This window comes from Centroberyx affinis, unplaced genomic scaffold, assembly GCF_046629955.1.
Source record: "Centroberyx affinis isolate AG114_WGS23_722 - 3 ecotype Tasmania unplaced genomic scaffold, CSIRO-AGI_Caff_v1 ptg000773l_1, whole genome shotgun sequence".
In the NCBI taxonomy this organism is placed as follows: Eukaryota; Metazoa; Chordata; class Actinopteri; order Beryciformes; family Berycidae; genus Centroberyx; species Centroberyx affinis.
Genome location: NW_027279381.1, coordinates 172,081 through 186,735, shown reverse-complemented (window position 1 = coordinate 186,735; position 14,655 = coordinate 172,081). Strand labels below are relative to the sequence as shown.

Here is a 14,655-nt window from a genome sequence, read left to right as displayed (position 1 = left end):
CAGAAAAATGTCCTGGAAGCTTAGCACTCCCAACAACATCATATGCAGTGCAAACAGCATAAGCAACACAAGGAACACCATCTACAAAGAAAACACAGTCAGGGTTAATCAGTGATATATCAAACAAGGCATCACAAAGTTTGGCAGCAATATCAACAACCTGTAAGCAGCAGTGGGGTTCACCATCTTCCACTGTAGGGAGAAGTGTGGAAGGGTTAAAACAATACAGCACTTCAGAATAACATGTGACATAGGCCCTCATTTACGACATGAACGTACGACAGAAAACTGGGCGTACAGTCATTTCCACGCAAAACTCAGCATTTATCAATTTGGACGTAAACGGAGGCTGCGATCAAATCTCACGTCAAGTCTCAACTCGTGTAGCAAGTTTTCGAGTCAACGTGGACTTGCAGTGCAGCATAGTAAATCTAGCTGAGTCGGAAAATTGTTATTAGACCATATAGTATTCTGACTGGCATCTAAGCATATGCAGCCACATATCCATCACTTAAAAATATGTAACCTATGGCAAAATATTCTATTTTGTAAAGGCCTACATCGACTATGTGTCATATCTCTAACATGAATAAGTATTTTCAAATTGTTAACAGGGTTAACAGTTTTCTGGTGTAAGATTAATTTCTCTTTCATTTTGAGATAGCCTACTTGTTTGAGGTCTGACCATTTTTCTTCACCTAAATGTAAAGAATTGCGATACAAGCTTTATATTAGGCTATTATTATATATGGTATACATATCACGGATGTATAAATTAAATATTCAAACGTCAGCTGAAGTTCAATTGTCCACGGCAACGCAGTTGATCGCAGCAGTAATTTCTTTCCATACTGCATTTTTCCGACTTCCTTTGATAACTTTCCAGGCTGCCAAATAGAACTAATTAATTCAATTGGACTTTGCGACGTTAGAGTTTCTATATGGAGGTCGGAGAAGTTTCTCTTCTTGGACGTATTACACATCTCCATCTCGTAAACTCTAGGGACGAGGCCCCTAAACCAAGAATATTTAAAGTCGTGATATTTAAATGAAGATTGTTTTCAGTCGCGGCATTTATCAACGCCCGATCATTCTTACACTATAATTGGCGAGTTACGAACGTTTCATGAATCACGCGTGAACCCTGTCGTAAGATAATTTCTGCGCGCCAATCTGCGCTGGTTTCTACGCTAGATTGATAAATGAGGGCCTAGTAAGTAGAACATTCTACCAATGCAGCATCTTTATAGGAGTTAGGTGAGCAGTCTTAGCCTGAAGAATGAAAAAAAATGGACAGCATGTGAAACATAAACGGTTAAAGAACACATAACAACATTGTCAGCAGTTATAAAGACAGCTTCAGTAGCTGCAGCAACAGACCTAAAGCATAGGACCATTGCTCTCTCAGTCGTAGACAGGTGTTTAGAGAAATAGCCAACAGGGCGCTGTTTGTCACCATGAGACATGAGAGTCAAAACAGCTGACATAAACCCATCTCGTTCAGAGACGAACAGATTGAAGGGTTTATTATAGTCAGGGAGTCCTAAATAGGAAGAACTAGAAAGAGCCTATTTCAAGTCAGTAAATACTTCGTCAGTCTCAATAGTCCAAGTCAGGGGGTCAGTCATGGCCAAATGTTTACCACCGTTCGTGATGTCATACAGTGGTAGAGATATCTCTGCATAGTCACGTATCCATGGGCGGCCGTAGCCTACAAGACCCAAAAACGACATCATTTGCTTGCAGGTTTTGGCACCTCCAAAATTGCTATTCCGCGTTCGGAATCGAGTTTACAACCGTCAGATGTGACAATATGTCCTAGGTAGCGTACGGACTATAAAACCAGCTGGATTTTATCTTTTGAGACCTTGTATCCATTCTCTGCTAAGTAACAGAGAAGGGAGACAATGTCTATTTTGCAGGCCTGCTCAGAAGGGGAACACAACAAAAGATCATCCACATAATGTACTACCACAAGGGGACTCCCAACCTGAGAGGTTCTCAGCTACAGCCAGAACAAACAAAGTAGGGCTGCTTGAGAAACCCTGAGGCATACAAGTCCACATGTAGCGCTTACCATTTAAGGTGAAGGCTAACCAGAACTGGGAGTCAGGATGCACAGAAATGCTGAAAAAAGCATTTGCCAGGTCAATCACAGTAAACCAACAAGAATCAGATGAGACCTAAGACATTAGAGTTACCACATTTGGTACTGTGGACGCTGGATGTTGCACAGTGTCATTTACAGCTCTCAAATCTTGAACATGTCTTCAACCACCGTTTGGCTTTCTAATAGGCAGAAGAGGGGTATTGCAAGGAGAATGTGGGCATTCCACGATGGCACCTTGTTTTTTTTTTTCAGTGACTCAATAACAGGAGCAATTCCCCCTACAGCCTCTAGGCTGAGGGGATATTGTCTCTTACATTGTCTGAAAAAAGATTTTGGTTCTTCCACTATAGGTGTTGCTGTTTTCATACAGCCAAAATCAAATTTGCTAGTAGCCCATAACAGTTGCTAAAGGCATGTGAAAAGAATAGAGAGTGGTGTCTTACTCTTGGTAAAAAAAAACAAAAACAAAACATCCTCATCTACATGCTCTGTGAAATCCCAAAAATAACCATTATGTGTTATCTTAATAAAAATACCTAGTGTTTTAGAGGAGAAAATAATACCATCCGGACTGCAGTACATATTTATTCCCGAAGCACACATAAGATCACGTCCCAACAAATTATCTGGACAAAAATCTGTCAACAAAAAAAAAGGATGATTTCCTTTGTAATCACCTTAAGTGACAGAAAGTGGTTCAGAAATCGGTTTTAACACCAGGACTCCTGATGAGCCAATTGTTTTTAAAAAAAAATGTTTTGTTGATTGGGTGCATTTGGGAGCAACTTAGACTGCACAACGGAAACATCTACACCAGAATCAACCAAAAAGAACACCACTTCATTTCCTACTCTCAAACTTAATTTAGCTACTTTCTGTCTCTATGGGTAGTGTTTTAATATATTGACCATAAATTATAAGTTCAGTGTCTTTCTGTTCATCTGAGCTATACTGTTCACCTCTCTGACCTGTTCCCTCTGTCTCCTATGGGTTATCTATCTGGAATCCTGGAGCATTCACAGACAGTCCTAAGAATTGCATGTGGCCAGGATCCATCAGGTGCATTCTCACGTTTTCGTAGGCCAGACCTGTGATTTGATGAACAGTCATGAGCCATATGGCCATACCCTTTACAATTGCAGCACTCCAGGCATTGCTGGTTAGGAGGCTGTGTGGGTGGTTGTCTTCCATAGCCTCTACCTCCACGTCCTCGTCCTCTACTTCTTCATTGCCTCGATTTCCAGTCTGTTGATAAAACATTAACTATGCAGATTGGAGTTTCTTACTGTGTTTCTACTCAATGTCACTCTGGTTCCTTTCAGTGTGGAGGACATAAGCCCAGACTTCACTTAGGGGTTTTGTTTCCCAGACGATGCACGTAGCCACAGTTTGGCTCTTCAGAGTTGAATGGAGACCTTGTATCAACGCATTCTTCAGCAGGTTGTCGTAGGCATCATCATCCTGGTCAACACCAGAATGGGCAGCAAACACAGATTCCATTCTAGCACGATAATCAATGGCAGACTCACCATCATTCTACATGGTCCTGTAGATTTCAGGCCAACTGGTACGCAGGGAAAAAGCAGTTTTCACAGCAGTAGAGCTTATCCATCTAGTCTCTGTATTCCTGGTAATCTGGATCATAGTTTGTGTGCCGGCTGGCTGGCTTGATGTTCGGCCGTCTTAACAGAAAACACCTACGGTATACTGCTTCTACCTCTGCCAATGTAGGGTGACACATTGTCAACAACTGTTTCATTGCAACCTCCCACTTCTCACCTCCAGTTTTGTGGGGGTCTGGCAATTCTTTGGCAACTTCCTTCAGTTCATCAGGTTGTCATGGCCTGTAGACCAATACATGCGGCTGCCAGAAGCCTTGACTTCCATCTGCAGGTTCTGGTTACTAATTCAGAAACATCATCATAGGTATCTGGGTCACCGTGTCTGTTTCCTGCTTAGCTGACATGCTGCGAATCTGTGGGCAGTGAAAAACAAAAGGGAAGGAGGTGGAGTCTGCATAGTAAGGAGGTGGTGAAAGCCCTGATGAGTCTTCCTCCTTCTTGAGATCAGACCCTCCCATTCTCTGTAGAAATGGATAGAATCCAGTGGTTGATGGAGGTGGAACCTGAGATGTAGGAGGGACTGAGGCTACTGCCTGCAGGGCCACATCATCATCGTCATCAGTCACATCACACCCATTTCCTGAGGATGGAGTTGTATAGGATAGAGCATACGCAGAAACAGGTCCCTATCTCTGTCCCTATTTTTCTTTTCTTCCTTTTGAAAACATCACAATAGCTTTGCTGCTTTAACCTCAACTTCTCGCTCCCACTTTTGGAACAATTCACTCAATTCACTTTCTTTTTCCATTTTTCTTCTCCTATTCTTCTCGTTCCTCTAACCATCTTACATCTAACTAAACAGTTTACACTCAAAATACCTTTTATGGGGAAAATACCTTCAGTTATGTAGTGCCAAAGTGGAACATCCTCAACCACACTTTTACCCCATTTATCTGCCATTACTTTTACAGGACCCGCAAGTGGGTCAGAAATTTGGTCTAATTTTCCTAATGTGTTTACCATCTCGCTCTCAGTTGTGGTTGCCCTTTTATTTATTTATTTATTTATTTATTTTTACCACACTTGATGAGTGGACCATACAATAATATCTCCTATAACAAATTACTATATCAAAGTCTTTTACACTTCATATCACAATAAGTGTATAAATGACGTCTCTTCTATACACTCTATTATAATCATATATTATTATTATACACACTATAGATTCTGGTACCTTAACAACTACTTCACTCACTCCATTACTCCTCTCACAACCACATATCAGAAGGCACTATAGTTTTAGTCACTCCTCTCATTCGGGAAATGGGAGGTATAGCTCCGCCCACCAAAGTACACTCACTGTTCAAGTCCAGCAAGGTCAGTCCCACTCAAGACATGGAAAGAAACACATCACAAGCAGAATAGTCCCACAGACTATGTTAAAGGAGTAATCACTCTTCACAACTGCATTCACACAAAGCCAATGGAATGTACCATGATATCAGCCAGGTAGTTTGTACGACACTTTCGTTCAGAGCAACGTACCCTTTGTGTGGATAAATACCCACAGGACACTGATATCACAGTGGCATCCCCATTCACTCACAGAATATCACAAACAATTTTTCTTTTTTTTTTTCTCTTTTTTCTTGTTACAAGTTTTCTTTTCTTCTCTTAAGGCCTTTCTCTTAGGACCCCTCTGTCCTTTTCTAATAGGTCTGTTCGCTCTTCAAACTCGGTACACACACACACACACACACAGAAAAAAAAAAGGCCTTGATTTGAGTGAGTCTCTCTCACCCAGCGCTTTTATCGGTCACACCGAACGGATCCGGAGGCAAGAAACCATTTCTCCCTCATTGTGCACTTTATCGGTCTCACCGAACGGATCCGGAGGCAAGAAACCATTTCTCCCTCATTTGTGCACTTTAAGGCGAGAGCCAACCGAAGTTCCTCTCCCTTTTTCAGGCAAATTCTCCCTAGGAGAAAATTCCTCCCAGTAGAATTCCCTGTTCTAAGCTTAGAATTAACAATCAAAAATCTTCAAACCCAATCAGTGCGTGTATATAAACAATATTTATACAAATTTAGAATACGAAAAGTGACCAGTTACAATTTCCACAAAAATTAGCATGCCAATCAAGACTCTAAAATCCTCCAAGAATCAAAACCACTTACTGTGTCCCGAATCTATGGAAGAGAGGGATTGCAGGCATCTCTGAAAACAACCCAGTATAATTGGGGTCGAGGTTTCCTCAGTCTGTCTAACAAACCGCCTAGCTAAGGGCAATCCGTCCTCCCACAGACACAGCCAACAGGTTTCAGGATCTCGGTGGAACCTCCAAAATGTCGTGGAAATCTGTCAAAAGCACTGGACTCATACACAAAGTAAAGACACAAGCCACTTACTGATTTTGAAGATTAATGAGATTATTATTGAGTCAATAATAAGGAGACATAAGATCACACCCAAAGCTTACATCAGTATGTCTCAACTAAAAAACAGAATACTTGATCTTATATAGTTTTCTAAGAGACAAAGAAATGATCTGTGGTTGGTCAATACATATTTTCTTAAATACTTTCAACCAATTGGCACAAAGCCATGAGAGAGGGCATCCCCTGATCATGCGTCTACCACATGTGTTTATCAGACATGCAGTCATGTCACAGGACACCTTCAAAACAGAACCTCAACATCTGGTTTCACTTAAATGTCTCTACTAGGCTCTCTTTGTCCATAATATAGGTGAAAGGTAAATCAGAACATAATGAATAAATGATAAAACTAGATACTTGACTTAGTTTACCTTGACAACCTCATCTGCACTATATAGACTCAGGAAAAAGTATTTTGAATCTGGTGATAAAGCTGGCAAAATACTAGCACTTAGATTGAAACAAATGGAGAGTAACTCTTCAATATCTGCCATACATGATCTCAGTGGATCTCTAATATGTGAACAGAAACAAATAAATTTGGCATTTCAAGAATACTATTCAAAGTTGTATGAATCAGAATGTAAACACAACCCAAATATGGTAGATGACTTTCTCAATAATGCACCCCTCCCACGGCTGAAAGACAATGAAAAGGCTTACTTGGAGACAGATGTCCAGGAAATGGAGGTCAAGGCAGCCATTAAAGCTCTCACTGCTGGTAAAGCACCAGGACAGGATGGTTATAGCATAGAATTCTATAAATGTTTCCAGGACGTTCTGTCTCCAATTCTGACCTTATTATACAAGGATATTATTGCCACTCAGTCCATGCCTAGTAGTATGAACACAGCTGTTATCTCCCTGTTACCAAAACCAGGTAAAGACCATTTACAAATGGACAATTTCCGTCCCCTCAGCTTGTTAAATAATGATTATAAAGTGTTCGCTAAGATTCTTGCGATGCGTCTTGAGAAAGTTATCTCTTCATTAATTCATTTAGATCAAGTGGGTTTTATTGCTGGACGCCATGTTGCTCATAATATGAGAAGACTTTTTCATGTAATGTCAGAGGCTGCATCTCTCCAACACCCAGCTGTTGCAATCTCACTCTATGCTGAAAAAGCATTTGACAGGATAGAGTGGTCTTATCTATTTCACATACTGCTAAAGTTTGGTTTTGGTCCAATATGCATACAATGGATTAAGGCCCTCTACCATAACCCAGTTGCATGTGTCAAAACTAATGGTTTAATATCTCCTCCTTTCCAGCTTTTCAGATCCACCAGACAGGGATGCCCAGCCTCACCAGTTATCTTAACGTTAGCACTTGAGCCCCTTGCCTGTGCTATTAGGGCTAATCAGAACATAACCGGCATCACACTTTTCAATCATGATTTTAAAGCTAACCTTTATGCAGATGATATCTTATTGACATTGTCCAGACCAGATCATTCAGTTCCACATCTTCTTAAACTTATCAGTGATTTTGGCCTGTTTTCTGGGTACAAAATCAATTGGTCTAAGAGCAAGGCTATCTCTTTAAATCGTCTTACATGCCCTGGACACCTGACCTCAACCCCTATTGTGTGGAAGTCACAGGGCATGAAATATCTCTGAGTTAACATCAGATCTCCAATTGATAGTATTTTTGAGTTGAACGGCCCCAAGCTTTTGAAAACTGTTAGAGAAGACTTAAAGAGATGGACAAATTTACCGTTATCACTGTGGGGAAGGGCAGAAGTACTTAAAATGAATGTACTTCCCAGATTAGCTTTTCTTTTTTCTGCAATCCCACTAAAATCTCCTCAGAAATGGTTCAGCAAGATCAGCAAAGTATTTTCAGTGTTCCTATGGAAAGATAAAAAGCCTAAAATCAGCCAAAACAAAATTAGCTGTTCCTAGGAACAAAGGTGGGTTAGGGATACCAGATGTGTATTTATATTATTTGGCTTACAATGGTGTATATCCAATATCCTGGGCCTACAAGACAAATCTTGTAGATGCAGGTAGCTGGAGATGGCTGGAGCAGAGGATTGTGTCTGAAAATAACAAACATGTTTCCCTAGCTTCCTTCTGGTATCACCCTAAATATGATAAGCGCATCAAAAGCCCTTTAATTCTGTTTTCGTGTGAAGTGGCTAAAGCATTACATAAACGTCTTAAAATTAGTGGTTTATCCATGCCTTCTTGTCCCACATGGAAGAACCCATTATTCACAGCTGGTGGTAAACCTCTTTCTAATGATATATGGCAAAATAAAAATATTGCTGAGCTGGGTCAGTTACTAAAGGATGGAGATATAATAAATTTTCATCAACTTGAGATAAATTTCGGCTTAAATATTTCAAACTTCTTCCAATATTTGCAGCTGAAATCTATTTTGCGCAATTACACACTTAAAAACATTACTCTTGGTAATAATGAAACTACTGATATTCAATTAAGAGATGCAGCCACTGGCAGAGGAACTGTCTCCAAATTGTATAGATTATTATGCCATACCTTTTTTGACTGTAGTGCATCCATAAAAGCACAATGGGAGAAAGATCTGGGTGTACCTCTCACAACAGATCAGTGGGAAGCCATACTGAGTCGTTCAAACTATCTTTTGAATTGTGTGAGGTATAAAGTTATACAAATGAAGATTTTGTTTAGGTCATATATCACCCCACACAAACTGAAGAAAATTAGCTGTAATGTTTCAGATATGTGCTGGCATGGCTGTGGGATGACTGGCACTCTTATGCATCAACTGTGGCACTGCCCAGAGGTAAGAAGATTTTGGGTAAATGTGAAAGATTTTTTGTGCAAAATACTGGATAAATTTCCCATTATGTCCAACAGTGGGTCTACTGGGAAGTAAGATAGACGGAGTAACCTCAAAAGAATTACAACACTTGATTGGATTAGCCTTTCTCTCAGTGAAACGGACAATACTTATTAATTGGAAGGTGAGGAAATTAAATTGTTTCAATATAGACAGCTGGCTTAAAGATTTTTTGGATTTGGTATCCATGGAACAAGCGGCCACACAGGCTCTTTGAGTCTAATCATGTCAGTTTTGAACAAAGACTAAATAAATTAGGATGCACATTAATAATAACAGCCAGTGGAGACAAGGAGTCCCTGTTTTGTTTTCATCTCTTATTTTTATTTATTTAATTTTTTTTTTGGTTGTTTTTACTTTCACTTATGCATGTATGCGGTACTTACAAATGAGCATACATATGGTGTATGTTGCTGGTCCACAAGGCCATGATGGCAATTATGTAGGCCTATGCTGGTGTATAGCACCCTGAATAGATTTGTGTTTATATAGAGTTTTTTTTTTTGATATCCCTAGTTTGAACTCAGGCGGTGAGAGGTAATGATCAAGACACTAGGGGCTTGATGGTTTCCTTCCCACCCCCCAAGATATGAAAATGTTTTTGTTTTATTGTAAACTTTAAGCTTTAATGTGTTATATCCTGCCCTGTCAGTGTTTCTGTATATTGTTTTTGTTGTATTATAAATCTGGAAAATAAAAAATCTATCTGGAAAAAAACAATAGGTGTAAAGGACATCCACAGACACACTTAAGACAATCCTATGATTTCAGATTTCTGTAAGGAAATGACCAACTATGTTGTTGAGAAAAACAAATCATATTGGATTTATTTTCAGTGCTGGTGTGTTTTTCCTTACACTCTCCTGTAGACTAACTTGGTGGAATGCCACTGGTGGAATGGAATGTTGTGGAATGTTTAAAGCCATTTTTCTCATTTTTTATCATTCTGAAATTTTATAAGTTTCATCTATGAAGACAGGATTTTTTTTATAGACATACTGTATATAAATAAAGATATATACAGTAGCTGTGTACAGTACCATTCACAGTAAAACATTTTGATCCACTGTGGCTCAATTTTTGATCAAATGAAAAACCCCAGAATAGTTTTATTTTTGCATATCTAAGGATGCTCTGTAGTGATTTCCATGCAATTTGTGCAAAGTATTAGTACTAGTTAGATTTAATTAGTTTTACAGTTCTTAATAAAAACATATACTTTGACTACATCCATCCATTCATCATCACTAACACTCTTTCGGTTTGGCACAATCATTCCCCCATATGGAATAACAATAAGATTATTATTATGACACCAAAGAAAGTAGATAACTTTCTGGCTCAACACCTTTCAACTTTTCTCAGTGGTCTTCATGTGGTATCTTCAACTTAGATTATATCTACAATATGAATGGACTTAGCTCCTTCCAAGATTTGAAAAAATCATATTCCATCCCTGGTTCTTACTGTTTTGTTTTGTGTTGGGGTTTTTTTTATCTCAAACTCTGAACAGCCCTTAAAGCATATTTGATAACAAGTGATAATGATGTGATATCACCACCTGTTGTACTCTATAGAAGGTGACATGGCACCTGGCGTCAAAGACCAGCCAATAGCAGACCCTACTTTTCACCATTAGGTTTCAGGTTTCACCACAGATTTGGGTGGGGTTTAATTACTTAACAGTAGGTAACGTTATTACCTTGTGGTACTTAAGTAACATTAGTGGAATTAGGTAATTTAACCAATAACTGTGTCGCTTTCGTGATGTTTCAGTGCATCGCACTGAATTGAATTTAACATCTGTGCTCGTTTTCTCTTCACACTATACAAAAACATAAAAAACATCAGATCTTTTTCACATAGGAGGGGACATTTTCAGGGCAGTATGACGTTTTGAGTGTTTATAGCATGTTTTTGTATCAATCTTTTTTTAAAACATTTTTTTTACTGTGCATATTCTGGTATAAATAAAGATGAGGAAAAATCAAAAGCTTCCTAGGAATATGTCTTTTTGGCGACTGTGCCCCAATTCTTAATCCACTCCCAGTTAAACAAACTCCGAATCGCAGTCTGTCAGCAGACCAAGGAACCAGGACAACAAAAAGTGAAAGATTTGCCTCACTAATGCAAAATTATTAATCAAAATAATTAGACTATTCATAGAGTAAACAAAGAGCGTATGAACAAGCATGTCTCTTTCTCTCTCTCTCTCTCGCTCTCGCAGGCACAAACAGACTGATTGGGGAACACAAAATCCCACCCCCTTATTTTCTGAGTGCAATGAGAAAAGCCAGTGAAGTTGTTTTCAGTTGGACGTATTTTCTCCACGACTATAGGCATGTTAATAAAATATCTGACAAATATTGAAAAATTCGGAAGGAAGAACTGTTTGTTTTAAATGTATTATATGTGCTTTGCTGGTATTCAAATTCGGGATCATCCCTACTTTGTACTTTCTTGCTCCATTTCATTTTTCTTAAAAAAAAAAAACATAAATCTTTAACCTAAACCTTATTATTAAAATTGAACGACTATGATGGACCCACTGTGCTAACATCGATTGTTGCTACCACAAATTAAGTGGGGGACCCTGGAAAAGTTGTGTAACTACTAGACTGCGTGTTTTTGCAAGAATCACTGACTTGCATAACTACAACATGTGAGGCAACAAACTTTCATATAAGCAATGAATATTATTTTACAAAAAGTAATAATATGGGACCTGTTAATTTTTCATGTCTCTTAAGGGCCAAATTTGTGGCATCCCAATATCTGAATCTTGTTTTCTCATAGAGAGGTGCCTCTGTGACAAAGTTGAAGCTTTAATCTCAAGTGTTTGAATCTTTGGTATATACCATATTAACCGCCCCACTCTAATCCTCTCTAGACTTCAGGATGGACATAACAATATCACCCCACGTTTGTTTGAGTGCTCCAACCAGACAGGACGCTTCTTGGCCACAGAGATCACCAACTTTGATCAGGAAGACCTGGACGAGGATGATATCATGCTGCTAGATATCTGGGATATGGTCAGGAGGACCTGTTTTATATCTAAAGGAATAGTTCAACCCAGAATTAAAATTCAGTCATTATCTACTGATCCCCATGTCAGTCACAACTCAGTTGAAGTTTGCAGGACTACCAACCACTCTCAGCCTCAGCCTTCTCGCAAACTATTGTATCTACTAGCAACTAAGGCATCTATTTACAGCTCCAAAAAACAACATAAAAAGGCAAAATTTCTTCAAGTAGCTTGTGCAGCATAATAAAAGTGTTTCGCCAAATGATTGCACTGTGGCTCCAATGTTTACCTCATTATCTCCTAAATCTTCCTCACTGACAATGTTCTGGTCGCATGTGCACTCTACAGAGCTCTAGAGATAGACTCTGCTTGCTACTGTAGGCACTCTAGAACAAAGCATTGTCAGTGAGGGAAAAAAATCTGAGATAATGTGGTATATAGTGGACTTTTGGACCCACACTGCAATCGTTTGGCTACAAAACATGGATTATTCTGCACAAGGTGTTTGGAGAAATTTGGTGGACAATTTATGCAGGAGCTAACTCGCTGTGTTGTTGGTGGTCTTACGAACTTGAATGGAGTTTTGACTGACATGGGGTGAGTAGATAACAGAAGTTTCATTTTGGGATGAACAATTCCTTGAATCTACAATCATTTGGCTATTCGTTTTTAGAAGTACAACACTTACTTGTGAGATGTACTGCAGTATAACCATTTGCAACAATTTCATGCCTTTAAAAAGCACCTAGAGAAGCTAAACCGACTGCTGGATTTGGGCTTAAATATATCTGTTTGTACATTTACATCTGGAATTACATAAAGCCTGCATTTGACTAGCCAAAAGAGCTACTTCAAAAACTCAACTCACTCATAATCTCCTTCAGGTGTTCTTGTGGATGGGCAATGGTAGCAATCAAGTGGAGAAAGAAGCAGCAGTTACAACAGCAGAAGAGTACCTGCGCTGCCACCCTGGTGGACGCGATGTGGACACTCCCATTGTGGTAGTTAAACAGGGCTTTGAGCCCCCAACCTTCACCGGCTGGTTCCATGCCTGGGATCAACAAAAGTGGAGTGTATGTAGCTGGAAGATACATGGAAAACATTTTTAACTACAGTTAAGCAATGTACTCTGCTGTTAAAAGTGTCAATTTAATTGCCGGGGATTGAGTGTAATGATTTTCTCCGCAAGACTTTGCTGTTAACTTAAGTAAATCTGACTTTTATTTCACCAGAGAGGGAAATCCTATGAGGAGTTGAAGTCTGAACTTGGAGATGCCACTGATATCATCCAAATCACTGTGGTGAGGGTCAAATGCTCTGTTATCAAACCCCCAGGTTTCCCATTCCCTTTTGACTTCCTGAATCTTACTTGTCTGTATCTTTCTACAGGATAGGACAAAGAATTCTGCACAAAATACTATAGAAATGGGAATGCTTTCCCCCTCAGCCCTACCCACCTTCCCTGCTAAGATGCTGGTCAATCACCTGCCTGAGGACCTGCCAGATGGAGTTGACCCATCAAGGAAAGAGGTGACCCAGGAATTAATGTGCTTTACTCACATCCAGTGTGACACAGGTTTATTTTGTTTTTGTTTTGTTTTTTCATACAGTGTTGCTGATTACATGCAAACAGAATAGCGTATGAGATAGATACCTTAAGACGTGCTGGAGAGGATATAGACCTTTATATAAGGGATAAGGGAAATACAGTGTGCACTCGTACACCAGACTACATGGTAGAAGTCAAACAACCATCAACCAAGTCAACAAATGAATTAAATCTTTTATTCAATGATTTTCTTGGTTACAACAAGAGAGTGCCACCACAGCACTTTGGTGTTAACGGGTGGAGTTTTTAGCATCAGTATAGTTTCACTCACTCCAATTATGCATACCCCACCCCCTCCTCCTGCGCCCGTAACAAAAAGCAAGTGTGCATGTTTTTTCCTATTTTCCACTATTTTACATAGTTTACAGCCTTACCTTGGACTCTCTGTGCTCATAAATGAGCCAGAAGTATGTAGGATGAGTATTCAGTTGTGACTCAGAAAGTTGACCTAGTTTCTCTCTCCTGTTTGTAGGAGCACCTATCTAATGAGGAGTTTGCTCTGGTTCTGGGTGTTTCTCGGCATCACTTCTACTCCATGCCAGTCTGGAAGCAACAAAATCTGAAGAAAGAGAAGGGTCTCTTCTAGGGAGAGACAGTGTACACCCTGTGGTCCATTTTGACAGCTTAAATTGTGAATTTTTGTTTTTATTGTAAAATGGCTGCTTAAATTTTGGGGAAATTGATAAATCAGTGCATGCTGTCATTTAACTGTGAACCTTAATGGTAAGATGCGATGAATAGATGTAAAACTGGACAACATAAAATAGGTTAAAGCTGCACTGGGCAATATTTTTTTTATGTAGCGAACCCCTATTTTAACTCTGCTGCAGCAGAGAAGAGCGACCCATTCCCCCTAATTGAGACCGATTTGCCCTATTCACCCAAATGAAATGCCGGACACTACTCTTCCAAGAGAGAAACATACCATCATTTAAGAGCAAAATACAAACTGTCTCCTAAACAGCAGTGAGCTAGCACTTGCTCTAGAGAAAGCTGGACACACCAGCGTCCCTAACAAAAAAGTACAATGGTAATACTATAAAAAAAAAACATGATGCTATTACCATGTTTTTT

The 14,655-nt window shown here is 39.4% G+C and overlaps 1 protein-coding gene across 1 annotated transcript in view; it reads left to right on the top strand.

The window, feature by feature from the left end:
- Positions 1-14,167, top strand: part of vil1 (villin 1) — a 63,474-nt gene extending 49,307 nt beyond the window's left edge. The window contains exons 16-20 of the mRNA XM_071520148.1: positions 11,835-11,979; positions 12,857-13,045; positions 13,205-13,273; positions 13,362-13,502; positions 14,054-14,167. Of these exons, the coding sequence (XP_071376249.1) occupies positions 11,835-11,979; positions 12,857-13,045; positions 13,205-13,273; positions 13,362-13,502; positions 14,054-14,167 (658 nt within the window). The remainder of the gene's footprint in view (positions 1-11,834; positions 11,980-12,856; positions 13,046-13,204; positions 13,274-13,361; positions 13,503-14,053) is intronic.
- The last annotated feature ends 488 nt before the right edge of the window (positions 14,168-14,655 follow it).